Here is a 19,989-nt window from a genome sequence, read left to right on the forward strand (position 1 = left end):
CTTTTTTGTCACCTACTTCTTGCAATCAACCAGCCCAGCTTCGAAATACATACACCGCCTAAAATACTATCTTCTATTTCCGTCATCCGAGGCATCAAGCCCTCGTGAAACGACTACTCCTTTTGGCATGGATATTATTGCAACAAATCTATAATCGCATGGCAAGGCGTCCTGCGATGAAGCATCCTACGGAGTTCTAGTTGTCTTCTCTTTCAAAACCATATGTACAATGGCAGCCTGGATTCGGCGTTTGTGCCACTTTTTCTCGTTTGTATCTAATTTAGGGACTCGGATTCTGTGTTAGGATAGAACTATATAATTCATAGAAAGGCGAATAGCTGAGCGTTACTTTTCTGCTCATCTACCGATATACAGACAGACAGACTTATGGCAATCCGCTTCCGCCAAGCTTTGGGCATCTCTTCCGCTTGCTGGCCCCCGGTATTTCTTCTGGTAGCATATTGAAGGCTCAAAATAGACGCCTTTAGCGGTCTCTTCGAGAGAATCGAGATATGAACATAAGTGGTTTAATATCAGGTCAACATATTTGCAAGTGAGAAAATAGCACTTTGAACAAAGTTTATTCACCTATCCGATATATCAACCGTAGATAAAATACATGGCAACCCGCTTAGTGCTTTACAGCATTCACCTCCTTATCTTTGGGCAGGATATCCGGTGTCGGCCCTACAGGTGTGATGCCGAAGGGGTTGATCTGCGAATGACTCTTCGTGTAGTGCTTCTTAATATGTTCGAACTGGGTCGTCTCCCGGAACGCTGGGACATCCCAGTACAGCCTCCTCAACCAAGCATGAATAGCCGGATACCCAGATCTGATATCGCGAATATTGCACTTGAAGTGTTGTACATATACGGGATCAAATCGAACGATCGTCGTGAAGAGCCTTATATCCGCCTCGGTGATGTCATCTCCAAAAAAATAAGCCGACTTGGAATCCGCGAGATGCTTTTCAATCCTATCGAGTGAGGCAAAAAGCGTCGTGACATTTCTCTCATATGCTTCCTGGGTAGTTGCAAAACCAGACTTGTAGACCCCATTGTTAACGTCGTTATATACCCAGTCGTTCGTGGCGTCGATTTGCTCGCGGAGATGAGGTGGGAAGAGGTCGACTTTCTGATACTGTGCAGGTAAGAGGTCGTCGAATTCGTAGTAGAACATGCGGATGATCTCGGAAGACTCGTTGCTGACGATACGCTTCGTTTTCTTATCGTAGAGGACGGGGACAGTAAAGCGGCCAGTGTAGTTGGGTTCGTTGGCGAAGTAGATGTCGCGGAGGTGACTGTACGAGGAGTGGACTGGGTCAGGGGTTGTATTTGCGCCTGGGATATCTTCATCAGGGGTGGCAAAGCGCCAGCCTATATAGTTATTTGGGTTAATGGCGTCTAAAGGAGGTTGAGTCGCGGCTCCCACCTTTCTCGCCCAAGTGCCAGTGCACCGATGTGTATGAAATGATGTCCTCGAGGCCCTTTAATTTTCGGACGATCAGGGTTCGGTGTGCTGTTAGGGTAAGCTTATGAATCATTCGAAGAGGCTAATATGTGCTCACCCCAAGGGCAGGCATAAGAGACATAAAGGTGGTAACGGTCTTTCTCTGGGGGAAATTCAGCTCCGGCTTCCTTGGAGATCAAATTTCGGAAGACTGATGCCTGGCGCTTGAATTCGCCAGATTTGTCGCCTGGATTAACCCAGTCAGTGATCTTCTTAGAGATATCGGTCTGATGCAAACAATTAGCAAATACGTTAGTGAAAGGTGAAGATTAAGAGGATAGCATACGGCCATTTCGCGTTTGGCAAGTAGTGCGGGGGAAAGGTTTCTGGATATGTTCGAATTGGACGGCCCAAAGAGAGCGCTAAAGGGGGATAGATGCTGCACAAGCTGATTGGCTCTTCGCAGCACGAGAAACATGAAGATTAAAGCGAGAAACAGCACCAGGTTTATATGCGTGAACGATGCTGAAGATTGCGGAGGAGCTTGGAGGCCCTCACAACTAATGACGTTGATTACGGAGGGGTCACTAAGCCGGACTAAGCCAGATTTGGCGCTGACAAAGTGGTTGCTCATCAATTAACTAGTTAGTCAAATCAGCTAAATTGACAGAGTTAACTGGTGCATAAGGTGCCAACTACGGAGGATTAAGAAGGCTCGAGGAGTGACAAGAATAAGTACTTAACATCTGTAGTAAGATGAGGATGTATGATTGCCTGAATATTTATGGCTGAGAGAGGTTATGTATTTTAATGTGCAAACATGTGCGCACAATCAGAAAATCTGATCGTGTGCTTTACTTCCGCTTCACCATCACATACGGAATCTCAACGTCCTGTTCTGTCTGGTCCTCAGCGGTCACCTCGAAGATAACATTCTTTTGATGATCGGGGATTGGCTTTTTGCTGATATGTTCCACCAACTCGCTCATCCTGGTGCAAATGAACATTAGTAACGAGGTGTTTTGATTCTTACAAGATGGCACTTACTTCATAGGAAGGCGGTCCTTCACCTTCGAGGGGCCGTAGAAGCTGGCATATAGTAGGCTCACACCAGAGCTTACCATGCTGATCTCTAAGCCTAAGTCTGAAAAGTGCTTGAGGAAGTCCTGCAAGGGAATATCGTCCACTTCAAAGCGGTCCCAGATCTGGTCAATAGTCACTTCACCCTGCTTGCCTTGGTACTTTGTTTTTGGGCTTGCAATAGGCTCGCTGAAACCGAAGAATGGCAGCGCAAGGTTGACGAATCCGTTCTTGTATTGCTCAATGTCATCCTTGCCGTCAATGATCTTTAGCAGCTCCAGAGCAACTAAACCTGTAACTAGGGCGGTGGTTGTGGCAATGGCAGGAATAATCTTTCCAGCAATGAATTTAGTCTTATGGCGATCAGCAGGAGTAATCTCGTAGTTCTCAGCGCGTAGATTACTAGCGGCAGTGATGAAATCGATGTGGTGGTTTGTGTCGTCATCTTTCTCGAACTCAACGGGGTTCAGACGGAAGCCCTCAAGCGACTTGGGAGAAGGCAGGATCTCAACAAGACGCTTGATCTCGTCATTGTCATCGAATGAAGACCCGGAAGCCTCGGCATTTGGATCCGGGTCATTGTCACTGGCCTGGATCTTAACACCAGATTTGGGCGTAAATTCGGGGATGATCATGTTATCCACAATCTTTCTGTAGTATCCTTTATCAACGCCAGGGTTCTTGATTCCGTAGTTGTAAGCATGGAGATTCGCGCCTGCAATGATGAAACCGAGATGCGTAGGGTTGGTGCTATCAAACTTGAGTGGCGTGGGAGCGCGCTTGGGCCCGGACCAGAACGGTTGGCCTGTTGAGGTAGTTGAGTCTCGGGGGAAGTTATAGAGCAGCTGTTGGATGGCGTTGTTGTACTGGGCTTCAAACTGGTTACGCGCCCAGACGATACAATCGTCGAAGTTTGCAGGTTTCTCGGTCACTAAAAAGTCGCGCAGGTGCTCCAAAGTCTGCTTCTCATTCCCAGCCTGCTTGAGCGTTTGCTCGATATAGTTCGGCTGGGACAGATACATGTTGACGGCCTCTGGAGGTCCAACGAAATATGTTTGGAAGAGGTCCCTAGCCCAAGCGATAGTATGCTCAATCCGGTTGGGGAAACTCTTGAGGGTACACATGGGAAACGACTTCTCAGGAGGATCCTGAGAGCTAGAATAAGATTCGGTGATGCGAGGAAGGACGACCTGAGTATTGCCTTTGGTTCCCAGGGTGCCACTCTCAAGCAGTGGCTTTCTGAAGAAGACGCAACGACGGTCAACGTAGGTTCGGGCCTCAACATTATCCAGAGCATTTGTGACTCCATCAAGACCCTCCCAGAATTCCTCGTTGAAGATGTGCTCGGTGTCCGGTCCCACGCGGTCCTTGAGTGTAACAATTTTACCTTCCAGCTCAGGGTTCATTGCCACAGCTGCAGCAGAGGCACATTCACTCTTGAGCTTGCCGACATCCTTGCTGCGGAAGAGGAACTGCCGGTTCAAATTGCTCTTTTCGATCTGGTCCATATCTGTGACATAGATTTTACCCTTGGGGCCAGTTCCAAGACCCATCATGGCCCAGTTCTTCAGAGTCTCGCACCCAATAGCGCCTGCACCAACAAGGAACTGGGTCAGGTTGGCAATCTTATCCTGGAACTCTTTACCAAAAACGGCGATCTGGCCATCATAACGCGTCCCAAGAGGCTTACAGGTCTCCTCGGAACGAGTGACCGAAGTAGGCAGCGACTCTAAGGAGTCGAAATAAAGCCATTGATGCACTGGTCCGAATTTTCCTGATACTGCCTTGAGAACCTCCTGCGCCACAATGCCTCCGAAGAAAGCAGCCAAAGGGTTGAGGTCACCTAGGGCCTGGTAACTCAGCTCCTTGAGAAGCTTCTCGTCTAGTTCGACCTTTTCTTCTTGACTGGATGCTAGGCCATTTGCAATTTGTAGTAATTCTTGGGCATCGCTCTCATGGTGGGGACGCGGGAAGTGTCCCTTGGTTTCTGCAAACTTGTGGAGGGCTTGAACCCCGATATGAAGCTGCTGAGGACGATCAAATTTGGCAAAATCGGAAATCAGGAATTCCGGCTTCTTGATCTGCTCGGAAAGTGGTTCGAAGTCGATAAACTTGGGCATCTTGACCTGTGTGAACAAACCGCCACCCTGATACGTACCGAGGCCGGATACGTCTCCAATAGTAAACGAGTAGGGACCCTTAACGGTGACTTTTCTTGGCGCGCTGTTGTTTAATCCCTCCATGCCCTTGACTTCGGTGAACGTGACGAAATCGCCGTCTTCCAAACCGTGGCGAGTCTCGTCGAGCGCTGAAACGAGGCCATCTTCAGAGATGTCAGCCACAATTCCACCTACAGGATCTTCTCCCGTAGAGTCGCCAACAGTGAAGTTCTTCCCAAAATCGTTGAAAAGATATCCGAAAAGACCGAAGGTATCTGCTATTGTGAGGTAGATGCCATTCTTGTGGCAGAAGTCCGCAATCACCAGTTGCTCCTTCAGCGGGGTGAGGGTAAGGACAATCGCCTGGTAGCGCTTCAGCTGCTCCAAGTTCTCTACCAGACTGCTGCCTTCGTGGATTGTGACCGGGACATAAGAGTTCAACTCAGCGACTCTCGGGGCGGTAACTTCGGCACGTGGCTTGCCAACGTCTTGTGGTTGAAGGAAGAACTGGGAGGAGAGATCGGATATAGCAACTGGCGCGGGGTCGTATAAAGTGAGAGATTTGACACCAGCGAGAGCGATGTTTTTGGCTAGACTGGTTATTTCCTGGACGTAAATGGCAGGCGACAACAAACTCACCAATCTCAACGCCCAAACCTTTCAGACCAACTACGAGAACATTCGACGAGCCCATACGTTTCATAGCCTCATGGCCAAGGACATATCTAGCAAAATTAGTGTCCCGTCAAAAGGTGGTGTCCGGGGGGTACTCACAGCTGTCGACTGTACAAGGACTCATCGATATCGCCTTGTTTGATTTTCTCGACCGTGTCTTGTGTGGGAGTATCGACCTGCATCTTGGTGTCCTAAACAAATCAGAATAAGCGTCTCAAGTACAAAGCACGGCCAAACATACCGTCATGGCCTTCTTCTCTGGTCGAGTTTCAGATTCGGCAGACGCTCTACGCTTTCCCAGCTTCGCAGCGTCACGAACGGGGAGGTTGGAGGAGGTAATGGTGAAAGCGTGGAGATGAAAGCCTTGCTAATGAGCAAGACTTTCAAGCACTATCAACTAAGAAGCTCTCAGGAAGAGCCCAAGAGGAAACAGCAACGGTGAGGGGTTCAAGGGCGGGAGGAGCTTGGAGCTCAGAACGCGGGGTCGGAAAGCGCAAAGAGAGATATTTTGTGAGTGATCTTGGTGATAAGGAGGGGAATATAGAGCAAGAAGCGTGACAGAAATGACGATGAATACAGGTATCAAAAGCGAGTCTATGACGCTGGGTAAGTTGATTAATCATTCAAGAGGAAACAGACGTCTGGAGGCTTCGACGTAAGAGATGAGGATGGATGACTGACTAAGTTTATGCCTCAGGCATAAATTATAGCCGCCTTGCTTCAAGTCAGGTGATCTCCATATGTCTGAAGAGTCCGGGCATTGTGAAGGTCTTAATCAAGGGGAGAATCTGGAGGACTAATGCAAGTATTGTAATAATGGTAGTCAATAATGATTCATATGGACACAATAGAGGCTGCTTTGTCGCTCTACCTACCCTTGCCATTATGAACAAGTTTCCAGGCAATGGTATATTGTCTATTCCCTCATTGCGTAGCTCCGCAAATCACCCATTATACTTATCCTGAAAAAATTGAGCGAGCCATCTTGATTCCAGCCACTCCTATGAGTTCCCATCCCTGACTCTTCAGCTTTACGATTCCCATCCACTCAGAGATGAATATCCTGTTTTCATATGTCGTGGAGAACGAAAAATGTGTTGGGAATGGAAGTATAGTATTGAGTGAGTTCTCATATCGACTACGTTCCGAGACCGGAAGCTAGGGCATTCTTACAGAAAAGTACTCTCGGCCCGAAATTTCTAACCGGTCTACTATCCCCACACGCTTATATCTTGCTTGATAATGATTTCTGAATCGAAGTCGTAGCAGGGTCTTGTCTTCCATACCCATGATTGGCTGAGGGGATTGTAGAGTGCCCACTTCCATAGAGTAGCAGCCCGTTTTCGTGGAGCCAACGGCCCCGTTTTTATAGTAGTCCCAGTGCTTCAAAATCATGACAGATCATATCTACTGAAGCGCGTTGAGGTAGCCCGAGTGCCGCTATACAGCCTGGACTGTGATCGCGGAATTTGACAGCTATATGAACACACAATGAGCCGTATAAAGGGCTTTTGCTTTGCCCATAATATCCCTTGGTGGCAGAACAGGCTGCCATTGATTGCTGACGACTTCCGACCTAGCCGACAATGTTAATCTTCTTTTTTGTTGTTGGGGCTTTCTATCTGGGAGTTGCGGCAGACAGCCACTATGGCTAGCCATTCGAGTATGATTTCGTCGTTGTCGGTGGGGACAAGTGGGTTAGTTGCCGCCAACAGACTCAGAATTGAGCAATGTCACTGTGGCTGTTATTGAAGCCGGAGGCTCGGTGCTCAATAATTTCAATATCACTTATGTTGAGGGCCATAGCTTGGCGTTTGACACTGACATCGACTGGGCGTATCAAACCGAGGAGCATATATATGCTGGAGACCTCAAACAAACCATTCGCGCTGGAAAGGCTATCGGTGGTACAAGCACGATTAATGGTAACTGCAACCATACCTTCTCAATTCGTAACATATGTGTTTAATTCAACCTTCCGCAGGAATATCCTATACCCGAGCTGAAGACATCCAAATCGACAACTGGGAACTGGTCGGAAACAAAGGCTGGAACTGGAAAAGCCTCTTCTCATACCACAGGAATCAGAAGGATTCGAGGTGCCCGCTCAAGACCTAATTGCACATGGTGCCAGTTACGACGCCGACTACCAGGGGCGAAATGGTCCCGTTAAAGTGGGTTGGCCTACAGCAATGACCAACAGCATCGTCTTTCCTGTTCTTAAGGAGACCTTTGAACACCTGGGCGTTCATTATAATCGCGATTCCGGAGGAGGCAGGATGGTTGGGTTTACGGTCCATCCTGATACTGTGGACAGAGAGGCCAATGTTCGCATGGACGCCACGAGAGCGTACTTCTGGCCGTACAAATCTCGCCCGAACCTGAAAATCATCTCGAACACACAAGCGAACAGGATCATCAAGGCAAATACCACCCATGGCGAAATCAGTGCTATTGGAGTTGAGGTTACTGGTCCACAGGGCGTGGGTATGATATATGCCTCAAAAGAAGTCATCCTGTCGGCCGGAGCATTAAGATCACCAGCACTTCTTGAACTGTCCGGTGTTGGAAGCCCAGACATTCTTCGTAAGTACAGCATACCAGTAAAGGTTAATCTCCCCACCGTGGGCGAGAACTTGCAGGATCAAATGAACAACGTTCTTACATGGGAAAGCAAGAATTACTTGACCGGACTGGCAACATTTTCCGCCCTGCTCTCGGTCAATCAGCTCTATGGGACAAAGTTTCTGAAGTGGCGGCATTTGTCCAAGCCAACCTAGCTAGCTACGCAAGGAATATATCGAAGACCTCAAATGGTGTTGTCAAGGAATCCGATCTGCTGGTTGCTTTCAAGCTCCAGTACGATTTGATCTTCAAAACCCAGGTTCCGTATGCTGAAGTAGTCTTCGCTCCCAGTGGAGAGTCTTCGCCAGTGAATACTGGCCGCTTCTGCCCTTTTTGAGAGGAAGCGTCCATATTCGATCGACGGACGCTTCGCAGCCTCCTGCAATCAACCCGACTTATTTCATGTTCGAGCAAGACGCCACTGCTCAGGCTGATATGGTTCAGTTTATCTGCAAGGCTTTCGGTACCGTACCGCTAAGCAATATTGTAGGGAATGAGGTTTCCCCAGAGTTGGGTGTCCTACCCACAAATTTGTCAATCGCCACTTGGAACAACTGCGGTTTGGCGAACTGTAAGTTGCTCTCGTTCAGAAACGGCATATAGCTAACCCGGCTGTAGACCGACCTAATTATCACCCAGTCGGTACTGCCAGCTTGCTTCCTTGGGGAAATGGTGGAGTTGTCAGTCCTGAGCTTAAAGTGTATGGGACCAGGAATGTCCGTGTGATTGATGCATCAGTTCTGCCGTTCCAGCTCTGTGGTCATTTACAAAGTACACTGTATGCTGTCGCTGAGAAGGCTTCAGATATAATAAAGCAGAGGCACATTGTCTAATATTCTCGTCATGTTGTTGAAGGGGTGGGTTAGGTATAGGCAAGTTATGTACATAAGAGCTTCGAGTAGTAATTATGTAATCTGTTAGTCTTGGCACCGCGGTTTCCTGCTCGGGACGAGAGATGTGTCTGTGATCATGGACGTGGAGGCGCCGGGTCGCTGGATCGCTAATCGCCTATAAAATACAGCTACGGCTATATTTCACCATTGCCCATGACTCAACTCCGCACTTCTCGACTGCAGCAATTGCTCCCTATCACGCTCCCTTGTGGATAATCTCACGCGTCGCAACCCGATAGGCTCGGCACCCGGTAATACAGCTCCGTCTGATAGGAATTGTTCTTTTTGACTCTTTTACATGTGTCGACTCGAGATCCTTGGAAGTGGGCTTTTGTACTGGCAACGTCGTGGGTCAGCGCAGAGTAAAGATCAGCCATTCCGCTTAGTGTGAGTTGTGATAGTACTACGCCGGACGCTGCTCCGAACTAACCTAGTCGTATTAGGGAACTTCAGCCAGGATGCTCCATGAAATCCTCCTATCGCTCTCCGGTCAGCAGTCGTCTCTCTTTAGCTTCCAAACAGAGGAAGATGCCGTCTCTGAGGAATCTTTTCCGCTCCTTTCGCCCCCAGAAAAAGCCCTCCTTGCCTCTCTCGCCCGTCTGAGCCGTCTCCATGCCCGGCTTCAAGCTCATACGGCTTTGATTTGTTCCACCCATGCCTCTGTCATCTGCCGTGCCGTTTCCACTGCGATCCGAAGTCACCATCTGGGGGCGTTCCAAAAGAAGATACTAGAAGTGGAGAAGGCCATTTTGGTTGAGGATAGTGGTTATGTTGGGGGTTACGGAATAGTCCCGTTAGCGACGGTTGTCGGCGAGTTCGCTCCGTGGACACGACGGTTGGAATGGCTATGGGAGGTTGTGCGCTTCATATTACCGACTGAGAAGAAGAAACACACTCAAAGCTGCACAGGCGCTGGCTTGATTGATCATCTTCGGAGGGAGTCGCACACCGGATATATCGACATCGAGGAGATAGTACTTGATCTGATCGGGGCTGCGGAAACCGCATGGATGAGGCAGCTGTCTACATGGCTGCTATACGGCAACCTTCCTATTCTTGGGAAGGGTGATTTTTTCATTCAAGAAGCCGACACAAAAGAGAATGAAGGACCTGTTTCAACCGTTCAGTTTACCATCCATACACAGCTAATTCCTCAATTTGTCTCCTCACATACCGCAGCGTCGATTTTGTTCATAGGCAAAACCCTGAACCTTATGCGTGCTAAAAGGAGTCCTACCGGACATACACCGGACGGACTTTTAACATCACCGGTTACACTACAGAGCGAACACATCAGTCATCTCGCTGGATTGAAGTCACCCATATCCGCCTCGGAGTTGTCTAACACCGTTGACTCCATCAGAACATCCCTGTCGCAGAGCACTCTCTCCAAGCTACTCCCTCTTCCTAAAATTCTGGAAATCCTTTCTCTCCTGCACAACTTTTTACTTTTACAACGTGGTGAATTTGCTACGGCCCTTGTATTGCATGCCGATGCCCGGTTACGGGAACGCCAACGAGGTCCAGAGTCATCTAGTGCGAGGCATGTATCGAATAGTGTCGACGGCCTCGCTATCAAGGAGGGTGACGTGGCGACCACGCTAACCAAGACTTGGGCGGAGTTGTACTCTTTACAGAACGAAGAAGACCCCGTCGATGATGAGCTAGATCTTGCCAGGGAGCTTGTTCGGCTATCTCTCAAGCCCAGAGACCACGGACAGAACCCAGGGTTCTCAGGCGCCGCTGCTGCCGACCCAGTAGCGGAAACCTCCAATACCCCATTTGACGATCTTCTCTTTCCTACCTCGACTTCACTTTCAGTGCACGTGCGCCCTCCTCTAGACCTCTTCCTTTCAGCGGCCGACATCTCAATCTACTCGAAAATGCACTCGTATCTGCTGGGCATCAGACGAGCCCAAATTCGCTTGGGAGACCTCTGGAAACACTCACCACTACGTCGCAGTCACCCATCGCCCTGGGGTCCACCCCGGAGTAATAGCCGATTTGGGCAGAGTAGACTCCAGATGGGCCGGCAACGCGAAAACGCAAGGACTAGCAAGATGAGGGCCATCTGGGCGACAGGCAGCGCGTCCCTGTTTGTGCTATCGGAAATAGGGAGTTATTTCCAAGGAGAAGTCATCAATGAATCATGGCAGCATTTTAGAGACTGGATAGAAGCAGGGGTGTCTGATAGTCCCCCGTCGACCTCGCGACCAGGAACTGCAACCTCTTCGAAGGCACGACGAATCGGGCTTGCAACGAACGAGCAATCTGAGGACGAGCCAGGCGCCGCCCCCAGACGGCACGACCCAGAAGCCCTCACAGCTGCCCATCGACAGTACCTATATTCCCTGGTACAGTCACTCTTTCTCAACGACACACCTTTCACCAAAGCTCTTCGAGATCTGCTGGCCAGAATCGATCATTTCATCGCTCTTGTGATCCGATTGGAGATTATTCAGCGCAATATGGATTTGGAGTCCGACGAGGGCGTGGTTGATGCATTGGTAGACTACGCAAGCGAGGAGCGCGGTGTATGGAACGCACTTCGAGCGGCACGAGCAGACACCGAAAGAGGAATCAACGAGGTCATTGCACGCTTACAGGATATCGACGACAGTCGGACACAGGAGGGGCGGATGATGTTCCAACCGACAGCGAACACCACAGGGAGCTGGATGGTCGGTCATATGAACGGCTGCTCGTTTAGGCCGCGCAAGGCTGCAGGAGTCGACCGATTGCTGATGAAACTGGACTTCGGGACAGCGCGAAATTAGGAGTTTATGGAGCATTTCTGGCAAAGCAAGCATGGGCGGTGAACATTCATTAGGCATGATTAACGATAGGCATTTTCATGGAGTTCTTGACGATTATCATTCATGTAATGGGACAATTGCCAGTATACCTGCAGAGTTCTAGAATATTGCCTATCTCATTCTGCTGACCTAGAGTGGAAACCGGATTTCCGCTTTGGGAAATCCGAGCAATCCGTTCGGGAAGGCCGCCGGGATGCGATTTCTGTGGGCGGCGAAGCTTTTTTTACTCGGCTTGAAATCCATGGTGACGATGAATGCGATAACCGAACATTACCCCAGGGCCCTTGAGAATCGCCAAAGCCATGTTCCAAGGCCGTGGCTAGAGGTAGAGAGTCAAGATGATGCAACAGCGACCTGCCAAGCCTACAAGGGTTCAATCACATTTTTCACTAAGGCAGGTTCACTTTGGGCTCAAAACTCTCGTCTTCCTGGTTGGACGGAAGCGACACCGATTTGGAGGCTGGGTGACTCCGCTCGACATGACAGACGATACAAGCTCTGGACAGATTGAAGAATGACACAATCACTCTCTGCCGAGAACGCTCATTGGAAGCAATCCCTACCAGCGCGAGCAGAAGCTAGCCAAATCTGCCCACCAGATTGATGACATACGGTAACGGTGACATACTGAAGTGTTGATATCTTTCAAAATCAAGAAATCAGCCCTACCCCAGGGCCAGACGGTGGCTTACGAGCTGGCCAAGCCCGGTGATTGAGAATTGAAAATAGAGAACCCATATATGTCGAGAACCGATATTGGAGAATTCCCCACAGGTACCGTACTGGCTATCTCGGGATACCCGTTTGATATCTGGTGGAACTAGAACCTGCCAACTGGGCAGCGATGTCTCGACCGACCGATCAGACACCTGGCCTGCCGTCTTCGGTAATGCGACGCCAGCATCCAATCTCACGATGCTCACCTGAGCTGCTTTCCCTGCCTTCAGCCCCTTCGAGGCCTTTGGTAGCCTATTCACCGCTGCCCCCCTGGCCACAGTTCCCCAGTAATCCAGCGCAGTTCATCCTTTTACTTTTCTCCACAACTGGTCAGCTGCGGAAATCTGAGTCCCACGACTCGCGGGCCGGGAGGGAGGCGTCTAAGATCTGGGCGGCGTTCCATGGCCACTAGGCTGGTCGCCAGCTGGGATTATCGACGATTGACTTCACGATGAAGGAAAATCTGCAATTGTTGGTCGAGGTCAGTCACGCGGGCTTCTAGAAATTTATTTCATTTTTATTTTTCTTTTATTCCTGCTTCTTTTTATTTATTTTCTTTTTATTATTACCCATTTGGGACTCGTTTGGGACATTTGGAGTAGGATGGTGAATTGCAGAGGGCTTACGTTTGCGGCTCGCTCAAGGATATAAACCTGCTTGCTCTCAAGGGATGGAGGGACCTGGATATTCTCAATTGTATTTTACTTTTAATACCTTGATCACTCTTAAGACTTAAGATTAAATCGACTGTGTTGCGCAAGCAAGCAAGCAAAGCAAGCACTTTCTCACTTTCTGATATCTTGACTCGTTCTCATCCCGTTTTCATACTTAGCCCTACCTATCTCAACGCCATCACATACATACTTCCACAACAACCTACGACACAATGCGCAGCACACTTTCCCGCACCCCCCCACTAGTCGCGTCGCTCTCAGCCCGACCTTCTATGTCAATATCAGCATCAGCGTCAGTGTCATCTTCATGGTCTCGCGTTCGCTCTCCCTACGCTGTCTCCCGCTTCACCTACAAAACAACAACAAAACAACAGACACCACAAGAGACCAACCACATCCAAGCGCGTGCACCCGACATCAAGAACCTAAGCTCTAAGCCGCGGTTCCGCGAATTCGACCTCGAAGGCCGCGTCTACGCCATCACCGGGGGCGGACGGGGTCTCGGTCTCGCTATGGCCGAAGCGCTCCTCGAAGCCGGAGCTAAAGGTGAGCATTCCCTCTATTCTCTGAGCACATAAGAGGAGATAATCCTAACGAGCCGAAAAGTATATTGCCTCGACCGTCTCCAAACCCCACACCCAGACTTTGAGGCCGCCAGATCTCATGCTGAATCGGCCTACGGCGGCAGCCTACACTACCACCGCATTGACGTGCGCAACGCTGCTGAAACAAACAGCATCTTTGCAAAGATCGCCTCTGAGAACTCGCGCCTCGACGGTCTCATCGCCGCCGCAGGCATAAACCATCTGGAACCCGCTCTCTCGCACAGCCCCGAGAAACTCCACGAGGTCATGGACATCAATTATAACGGCGTCTTTCATAGTGCCACTGCCGCTGCGCGTCAGATGTTCAACTACCAGCAAAAGGGTTCCATCCTGCTCGTGGCTTCCATGTCTGGCCTTATCGCCAACAAGGGGATGACGAGTCCCGTTTACAACTCGAGTAAGGCGGCAGTTGTGCAGCTTGCTCGCAATTTGGCAATGGAGTGGGGGAGGCATGGCATTCGGGTGAACTCCTTGTGTCCTGGGCACATTGTCACGCCGATGGTTGAGATGGTCTTCCAGAAGGAGCCGGCCGCGAGGGCAGTTTGGGAGGCTGAGAATATGCTGGGACGACTGGCGACGCCCGAGGAGTTTAGAGGCGCGGCACTATTTGCGTTGAGTGATGCCTCGAGCTTTATGACAGGGAGTACAATGCTGATTGATGGGGGGCATACGGCTTGGTGATTTTCTATCCTATTCTGTTTGCATGGGCCTTGGCTTGAAAATAATGTACCATATCACACGGCATCGTCTCGTCTGCTTACTACGTGGGATGGTCTTGGTATCACTGAGCGTTTGAATGAGCGTTGTTTCCTGTTGATTCGTTTGTCTGTTCAGCCCGGGCACATACAGGGGTTTTGGTTGCATTACAGTGTAAAATAGTAATCCATCTATTTATCTAGTCCAAGATCTGATTCATGCCAGGACTATATCCAGGGTATCCAGGGAATATAGACAGTAAGCCAATCCGTTTACATAATATACGTGAACACCTCCCTCCTTTGCCCTCCACTCCCCAGGATCAGCACCTCCCGCTCTCTATCTGTCCCGTCGCTCCCCCTCTCACCCTCCGCCATCTTTTCGTTTGCTCTCTTCAATATCCCCCTCAATACCGCCGCGAGAATTGCAACAACAGCCATAAATCCCGCGCAGACCGCCATTCCCCTGACATACCAAGGTCCATCTTCAGCAGGATAGAGCCTCGTGCCCAGCAATGGCCCGCATTGTCCAATGACATTGAGAATCGCCACACTCGCACCTTTGCCCTCTTGCGCTGCACGATTGTCCATGCTCCATGTAATGATCAGCGTGATTGCCGAAAAGAAGCCTGCTGTTGCGGGGTAAACGCAGATATACCGGATTGCGGTGTGAAGTGAGGGTGAGAGGGACGCATGGAAAGAACCGGTTAGCGCGATGGCCAGATACGATATCGCCGAGATGAGGGCATGTGTTATTAGGTACGGGCTGCGGGAGCGGGAGCGGTCGGAGAGGTAGGCTGTTGCGAGCACAGTGATGAAGGCAACCAAGTATGGTGGGGCGCTGAGAGCTTGCGAGGTTTGAGAGGTATAGCCCATACTGCAATTTGTTAGTTATTTGAATATTTGTTCAAGAGAATGGAATCACGCGTACTCATGCAAAATGGTGGGCAGGAAGACGGGCATAGAGCTGAAGGCAACGTTGCAGCTGAAAAACATGAACTGCATCTGTTAGTAAGTACAGGTCTTAACAGTTTGAGGATGGACACACAGCTGTAATATAGGACTTGGGATCAGACAGAGTCTTTCCAACCTCACCCCAGTTGAACCTCCTGCCATGGCCATGATGCTCAGGTTTGGCACCGTTTCCCATCCGCAGCTGAGCCACCATCCGTTGACGGGGCTCAAGGAACGCCGAAGTTCCCGGTGAGTCAGGAATCGTGTACCAGGCAAAAACAGCGACAATGACGCTGGGGAATCCTTCCACCAGAAACAATGTGCGCCATGGTGCAATAGGCCCATCGCTACTGGATTTCACAATCAGCCACGCCAGGCTGCTAGCGAACGACGAGGCCAGCGGGGCGGCGGAAATGAACAATGCGTTTCGAAAGGCGAGCTCCTCGCGCTTGTAGAATAGAGACAGATAAAATGGAACGCCTGGACCGAATGCTGCTTCTGTGATCCCTAGCATGGCGCGCAGGAACACCATTGTCCCAAAGGACGTTGCGAGCGACTGCAGGGACGCTACGAAGCCCCATCCAAAAACACAGAGCGATATATAGACATGTGCGGGAAATACGCGGTATAGCAGGGTCATCCACTCAAAAAGAATGTAGGTGATATAGAACGCCGTCAAGAGCCATTCATACTGTGATGAAGATAGATTCAGGTCTTCTTCAAGACCGGCAATCTTTGCGTTTCCGATATCTGAATAACGTTAGACTTAGTCAGACAAGGTGTACGGTTAACCCACTTGAACGGTCTAGGAAAGACAGCAGATAAAGAAGGGCGAGGAATGGGACGAGCCTGCGGTCAAACTTCTTTACTACCTGCTGCTCCTCTACAGCTGTATACTTCGGCAGGCGGGGACGATAGAATTTCGGCTGCGCCTCGTCGTTGTAATTGTACTCGTCGGCATCATCTTCAGAAAAGCGATCTGGAACGGTGCCAAAATCAGTCTGAAGCTTCAACGAACTATTTCGGCCACGCCTTGACTGCTCATCCACCGATCCATCAGACACCGGGGTATATTGGTCATTCGATGTTGATGAGATGGAAGCTGGCCCAGCCAAGGATCGAAAAGACGCCATTTAGAGAAGAGTTGGTATGCGTACGCAAGCTAAAGGCCCATGACTCATTGCACGAGATAACTAGAGAAAGAAAAAACAGGAAGGAAAGAAATAGGACAGACAGAGCACAAGAGCAGACGAAGAGTGATAAAAAAAAAAGAAATAGGGCGCCTCAAGCTTCGGGGAGGCGGCACATGAATCGACTCCCTGGCCACGAGTGCGATTCTCGTGATAGCACCTTGCGCCAACTTTGAGCCAATCATGTTCTGATCTACACATTAGTAATTCACCAATTAACTACTCCCTTAACGTAAAAGCAACAACAGGAGCAGATATCCGCAGTACTAGGGTAGAAAAGAGCGAAGAATAAAATCAAAATACACGAGATCCTGGTCCTCATGCGCTATAGCGACGATTAGCAACGGGTTCGTTGTGAGTCGTCAGAAACGCCCTCTCCTCAGCGACCAACCTGGGGACGGTAGGAGTCAATAATGCGACGAGCTCGCTTATTGCCTTTGCTCTCAGTATGCTTCTTTCCCCTGTTATTCTCAACTCGATGACCTTTAGCCCAAGTGTCTGGGCCCTCGTCAAAATGGCGCTTACGACCCCCTAGAAGCTGGGCTGTCTTGTCCCTTGCAATGGCGAAGGTCTGTTCTAGGTCAGGAACATAGAAGCTGTCAGACATGCCGTTGGCATGAAGGTAGCGAAGAGTGTTCTCAGCCGAGTCGCGGAGGAAGCGGACGGCGCTGAGACTGTCTACCCCTTCTCTCGCTTTTGTGTTAAAGTAGTCCTCCTTGGCCTGATGGTAGACATCTAAAAGACGCGCCACGCGGACATCAGGCTTGCACGCTTGTCCTATCGTGCTGAGGGTTGTGGTAGGTATGGGGTTGTCCTGATCGTAAGCAGGCGAATCGGGGAAGTGGCGTGAGTACTCGACATCGATGTTGAAGGGGGAAGAGGATCCTTCGCGCTCTCGCTTGAATTCCTGGCCGGGGACGGCGGCTGCGGTACCTTCTTCCCTCTCTCCGTGGGTTGCCGTCACTGCAGAAGTTATCAATAGGTGGTCACCGCAGCCTGAAGAGAAACCAGAAACATACCCTTGCTCAAAACATGCTGTAGGTCGACGAGTCTGGAGACAGCCTTTATGCCATCCGCGACGGGTGCAATTGGGACAACTCCAAGAAATTCAGTTATGTAAAGCTCCAGGGCGCCAGGGTCAGTTGCACTCTCTCCGTAGTTTGAAAGGATGAGCAGCGCTCTATCATAGATTGTCACCTGGCAATCCTCGAACTCCTGCGAGCGGCACTTAGAAAGCGAGGCCTGGCGGCGCAGAGCACCCACGATAACGGCGTAATATTCCGGGTCGTTGAGAATTTCAAGCAGAACGGAGCTGGGACTGCTGCGCCTACGGTACCTGCGGACCAGGTCGTCGACTTTCTTTTGCGGACCGTCACCTCTGGCACGGTCACTGCGATGGAGGGTGCCAGTTGGGGGCATGTCGACTGCAATTGGGAGTAGACTAAATAGATACTGATTTATGAGAGAGTAAAGGTATGGGACAGGATTCCAGGAATGGGAAGTTTCTACATCAAATGGTTTGGTGGATGTAGATCTTGAATAAATGAAAGAAGAGGGCGTTTGTGCTGGGGACAAAGCAAAACATTTGTGTTGGTATTCACTCAACAGTCATTGCAGTACCTATCGCAACCTGTTGCCGTGATGAGACTTTATAGCTCAGTGACACATAGCTCAATAGCAGAGCTCATCCAGCATAAAGAACTTCTGCCAGGCAAAATTCTTAGCTAAGAGGGAAGTGTGCAGCACTAATGCCTTAAGCATTAGAGGTACTGGGATATATTTGCTAGGAGCTCATATCTCTAGCAAGGTTGTGAGTGTGTCAAAGCTTGGTAGCCATGATCCAAGCCCTCGGGCTCATTAGCGAACAGCAAGTTCGGCAAGGGCTGGGCTCGTCCATGTGGATGTTCAGGGTAAGAAGACTCAACGCCTGAAGGTAAAGTTTTGGTTACTGGCTCGAGACAGCGTAATGGTGTTTGACTGGGAAGACTTATCAATAACCATGAGGAAAGCAGGATAAATGTATGCATTCTCATCAGATCCAAAATAAAGACTTGTAATTCGCCATGACATGTCGGCGTCTTTGTCCTATAAATATACATATGCCGAACGCAGTCGGCCACATTATAATGTCATTAACAGTTCATGAAAAGCTCATCAGCCTAATCATCGCTCATACTGTACCCAAGAATCAGAACTTTTTAAAGCTCAGTTTCTCTGTTCCCAGAGCTCCTCAATTTCGTCGACTAATACCGGCACTTTACTGCCCTCGCCATCCTTCGCGCAGTCCTTCCAGATCCCGCCATCTCGGACACACCATATGGTGTCATCGAGACGAACGGTGCAACTCGTCTTCACACCGAGCTCCGCGCTATGACGAGCGCTCTCCCGTAGGAGGCGAACACCGCTCAACGGACCGTCATGAGTGGATTTGTTGGGGTTGTCATCTTGCTGGCTGACGCAGTCATTTAGAGCATCAAAGTCGATACCGTGTTCCAACGCGCATTGTTCGACCAGCGTCCTGTCTGGGATATCTTGGTACGAGCTGATGAGGCAGGTCGCAAACCCAAGATATCTAACGGTGGGTGTCCGGTCCTGAGCGGGGCCGTCCTCTGGTCTAAAGGGGATATTCGCAGCGCAGAGCATAAGCATATCGCCAATACACTCTCCGGGACCGTGCATGCACTCAACATCCGAAGATTTATTCGATACACTGCTGGCTGGGTTAGTCCTCCTCGTTCCGAAAGTTATGAAATTCCACCTACGTTGCGATGAATGAAAGCTCAAAGTTCACCTTGTCGCTAATCTTCTCCATAGTCGGCACAATGAGCTCCCGTATGCAGTCCCGCGCATCAGGACATTTACTCATAATATGAGCCTCGAATGGTACCCGTTCGGAGTCCGCAGGTGCCGGATCTGTAGCGATCTTCTCGCCATCGAACAAGTGCCCGCCAGTCGCAGGTCGAGTATGATGACGACATGACGGTATCCTGAGCGTAAGTTGGTGGATGGGGAGCCAGTGGAGAGTCAGCCAAAGGCATGAAATGACCCCGAGGAGGCCGATCAGTCGGGGGAAAACGCGACGGCGCTGACGGGTGCTCGGAACGGTAGAGAGAGGGAAGTGGTCTCTGCGATCTAGATCCCCTGCCTGCTTCTCCATCATAAGTGAAGGGCAAGCGTTCGTTCGATGTGGTGGACAATCAAGGGGAGAGATGCGATGATGGGTCGATGTCGATGATCTACCGCGAGGTCTGGAGTCTGGAGTCGAGTTTGGTCTCGTGTGGGGGATGACCGCACACGCCGAGACCCACTGCACCGGAATTTGGCGCCCAAACACGAAACCGCACTTTGGGTCTACATCAGCTGTATAGAAGTGGCCGAGAACGGTTCCAACAGTGGCGCTTGGTCATCCTGATGATTTTCCACCAACAAGAGCTTGATTTGTGCGAGCTCGCCGCA

The 19,989-nt window shown here is 50.1% G+C and overlaps 8 protein-coding genes across 8 annotated transcripts, besides 1 other annotated feature; 3 read left to right on the forward strand and 5 right to left on the reverse strand.

Annotated features, from left to right (window-relative positions):
* Positions 1-19,989: part of a sequence feature (contig 1.34 1319..177275(1)) that runs on past both edges of the window.
* ANIA_10273 (glutathione S-transferase family protein) lies at positions 564-1,941 on the reverse strand. Its single transcript, XM_050612975.1, has 4 exons — positions 1,896-1,941; positions 1,569-1,737; positions 1,433-1,519; positions 564-1,377 (listed from the first exon to the last, which is right to left on the reverse strand). The coding sequence occupies exons 1-4, from the start codon at positions 1,926-1,928 to the stop codon at positions 632-634; spliced, it is 1,035 nt and encodes a 344-aa protein (XP_050468822.1). The 5' UTR covers positions 1,929-1,941; the 3' UTR covers positions 564-631.
* ubaA (E1 ubiquitin-activating protein ubaA) lies at positions 2,189-5,611 on the reverse strand (the record flags this gene model as incomplete). Its single annotated transcript, XM_654686.2, has 5 exons — positions 2,189-2,440; positions 2,498-5,279; positions 5,329-5,414; positions 5,464-5,555; positions 5,606-5,611. 5 exons carry the CDS (start codon positions 5,609-5,611, stop codon positions 2,305-2,307), a joined length of 3,102 nt encoding a protein of 1,033 aa, XP_659778.2. The 3' UTR covers positions 2,189-2,304.
* ANIA_02175 (GMC family oxidoreductase) lies at positions 7,012-8,822 on the forward strand (the record flags this gene model as incomplete). The annotated part of the gene is made up of 7 exons (XM_654687.1): positions 7,012-7,027; positions 7,080-7,289; positions 7,349-7,398; positions 7,446-7,950; positions 8,043-8,223; positions 8,268-8,560; positions 8,608-8,822. 7 exons carry the CDS (start codon positions 7,012-7,014, stop codon positions 8,820-8,822), a joined length of 1,470 nt encoding a protein of 489 aa, XP_659779.1.
* On the forward strand, positions 8,988-11,802 carry ANIA_02176 (protein gcpD). Its single transcript, XM_050612976.1, has 2 exons — positions 8,988-9,269; positions 9,326-11,802. Exon 2 carries the CDS (start codon positions 9,341-9,343, stop codon positions 11,657-11,659), a length of 2,319 nt encoding a protein of 772 aa, XP_050468823.1. The 5' UTR covers positions 8,988-9,269; positions 9,326-9,340; the 3' UTR covers positions 11,660-11,802.
* Positions 13,122-14,595, forward strand: ANIA_02177 (putative short chain dehydrogenase/oxidoreductase). Its single transcript, XM_654689.2, has 2 exons — positions 13,122-13,635; positions 13,696-14,595. Exons 1-2 carry the CDS (start codon positions 13,302-13,304, stop codon positions 14,373-14,375), a joined length of 1,014 nt encoding a protein of 337 aa, XP_659781.1. The 5' UTR covers positions 13,122-13,301; the 3' UTR covers positions 14,376-14,595.
* Positions 14,663-16,566, reverse strand: ANIA_10267 (putative MFS transporter; the record flags this gene model as incomplete). The annotated part of the gene is made up of 4 exons (XM_654690.2): positions 16,140-16,566; positions 15,438-16,093; positions 15,321-15,388; positions 14,663-15,266 (listed from the first exon to the last, which is right to left on the reverse strand). The coding sequence occupies exons 1-4, from the start codon at positions 16,474-16,476 to the stop codon at positions 14,663-14,665; spliced, it is 1,665 nt and encodes a 554-aa protein (XP_659782.2). The 5' UTR covers positions 16,477-16,566.
* ANIA_10270 (uncharacterized protein) lies at positions 16,913-17,952 on the reverse strand (the record flags this gene model as incomplete). Its single annotated transcript, XM_050612978.1, has 2 exons — positions 16,913-17,496; positions 17,553-17,952. 2 exons carry the CDS (start codon positions 17,950-17,952, stop codon positions 16,913-16,915), a joined length of 984 nt encoding a protein of 327 aa, XP_050468824.1.
* Positions 18,739-19,733, reverse strand: ANIA_10271 (GILT family protein; the record flags this gene model as incomplete). Its single annotated transcript, XM_050612979.1, has 2 exons — positions 19,296-19,733; positions 18,739-19,243 (listed from the first exon to the last, which is right to left on the reverse strand). The coding sequence occupies exons 1-2, from the start codon at positions 19,691-19,693 to the stop codon at positions 18,739-18,741; spliced, it is 903 nt and encodes a 300-aa protein (XP_050468825.1). The 5' UTR covers positions 19,694-19,733.

The sequence above is a fragment of the Aspergillus nidulans genome, chromosome VII, assembly GCF_000011425.1.
Source record: "Aspergillus nidulans FGSC A4 chromosome VII".
Taxonomy (NCBI): Eukaryota; Fungi; Ascomycota; class Eurotiomycetes; order Eurotiales; family Aspergillaceae; genus Aspergillus; species Aspergillus nidulans.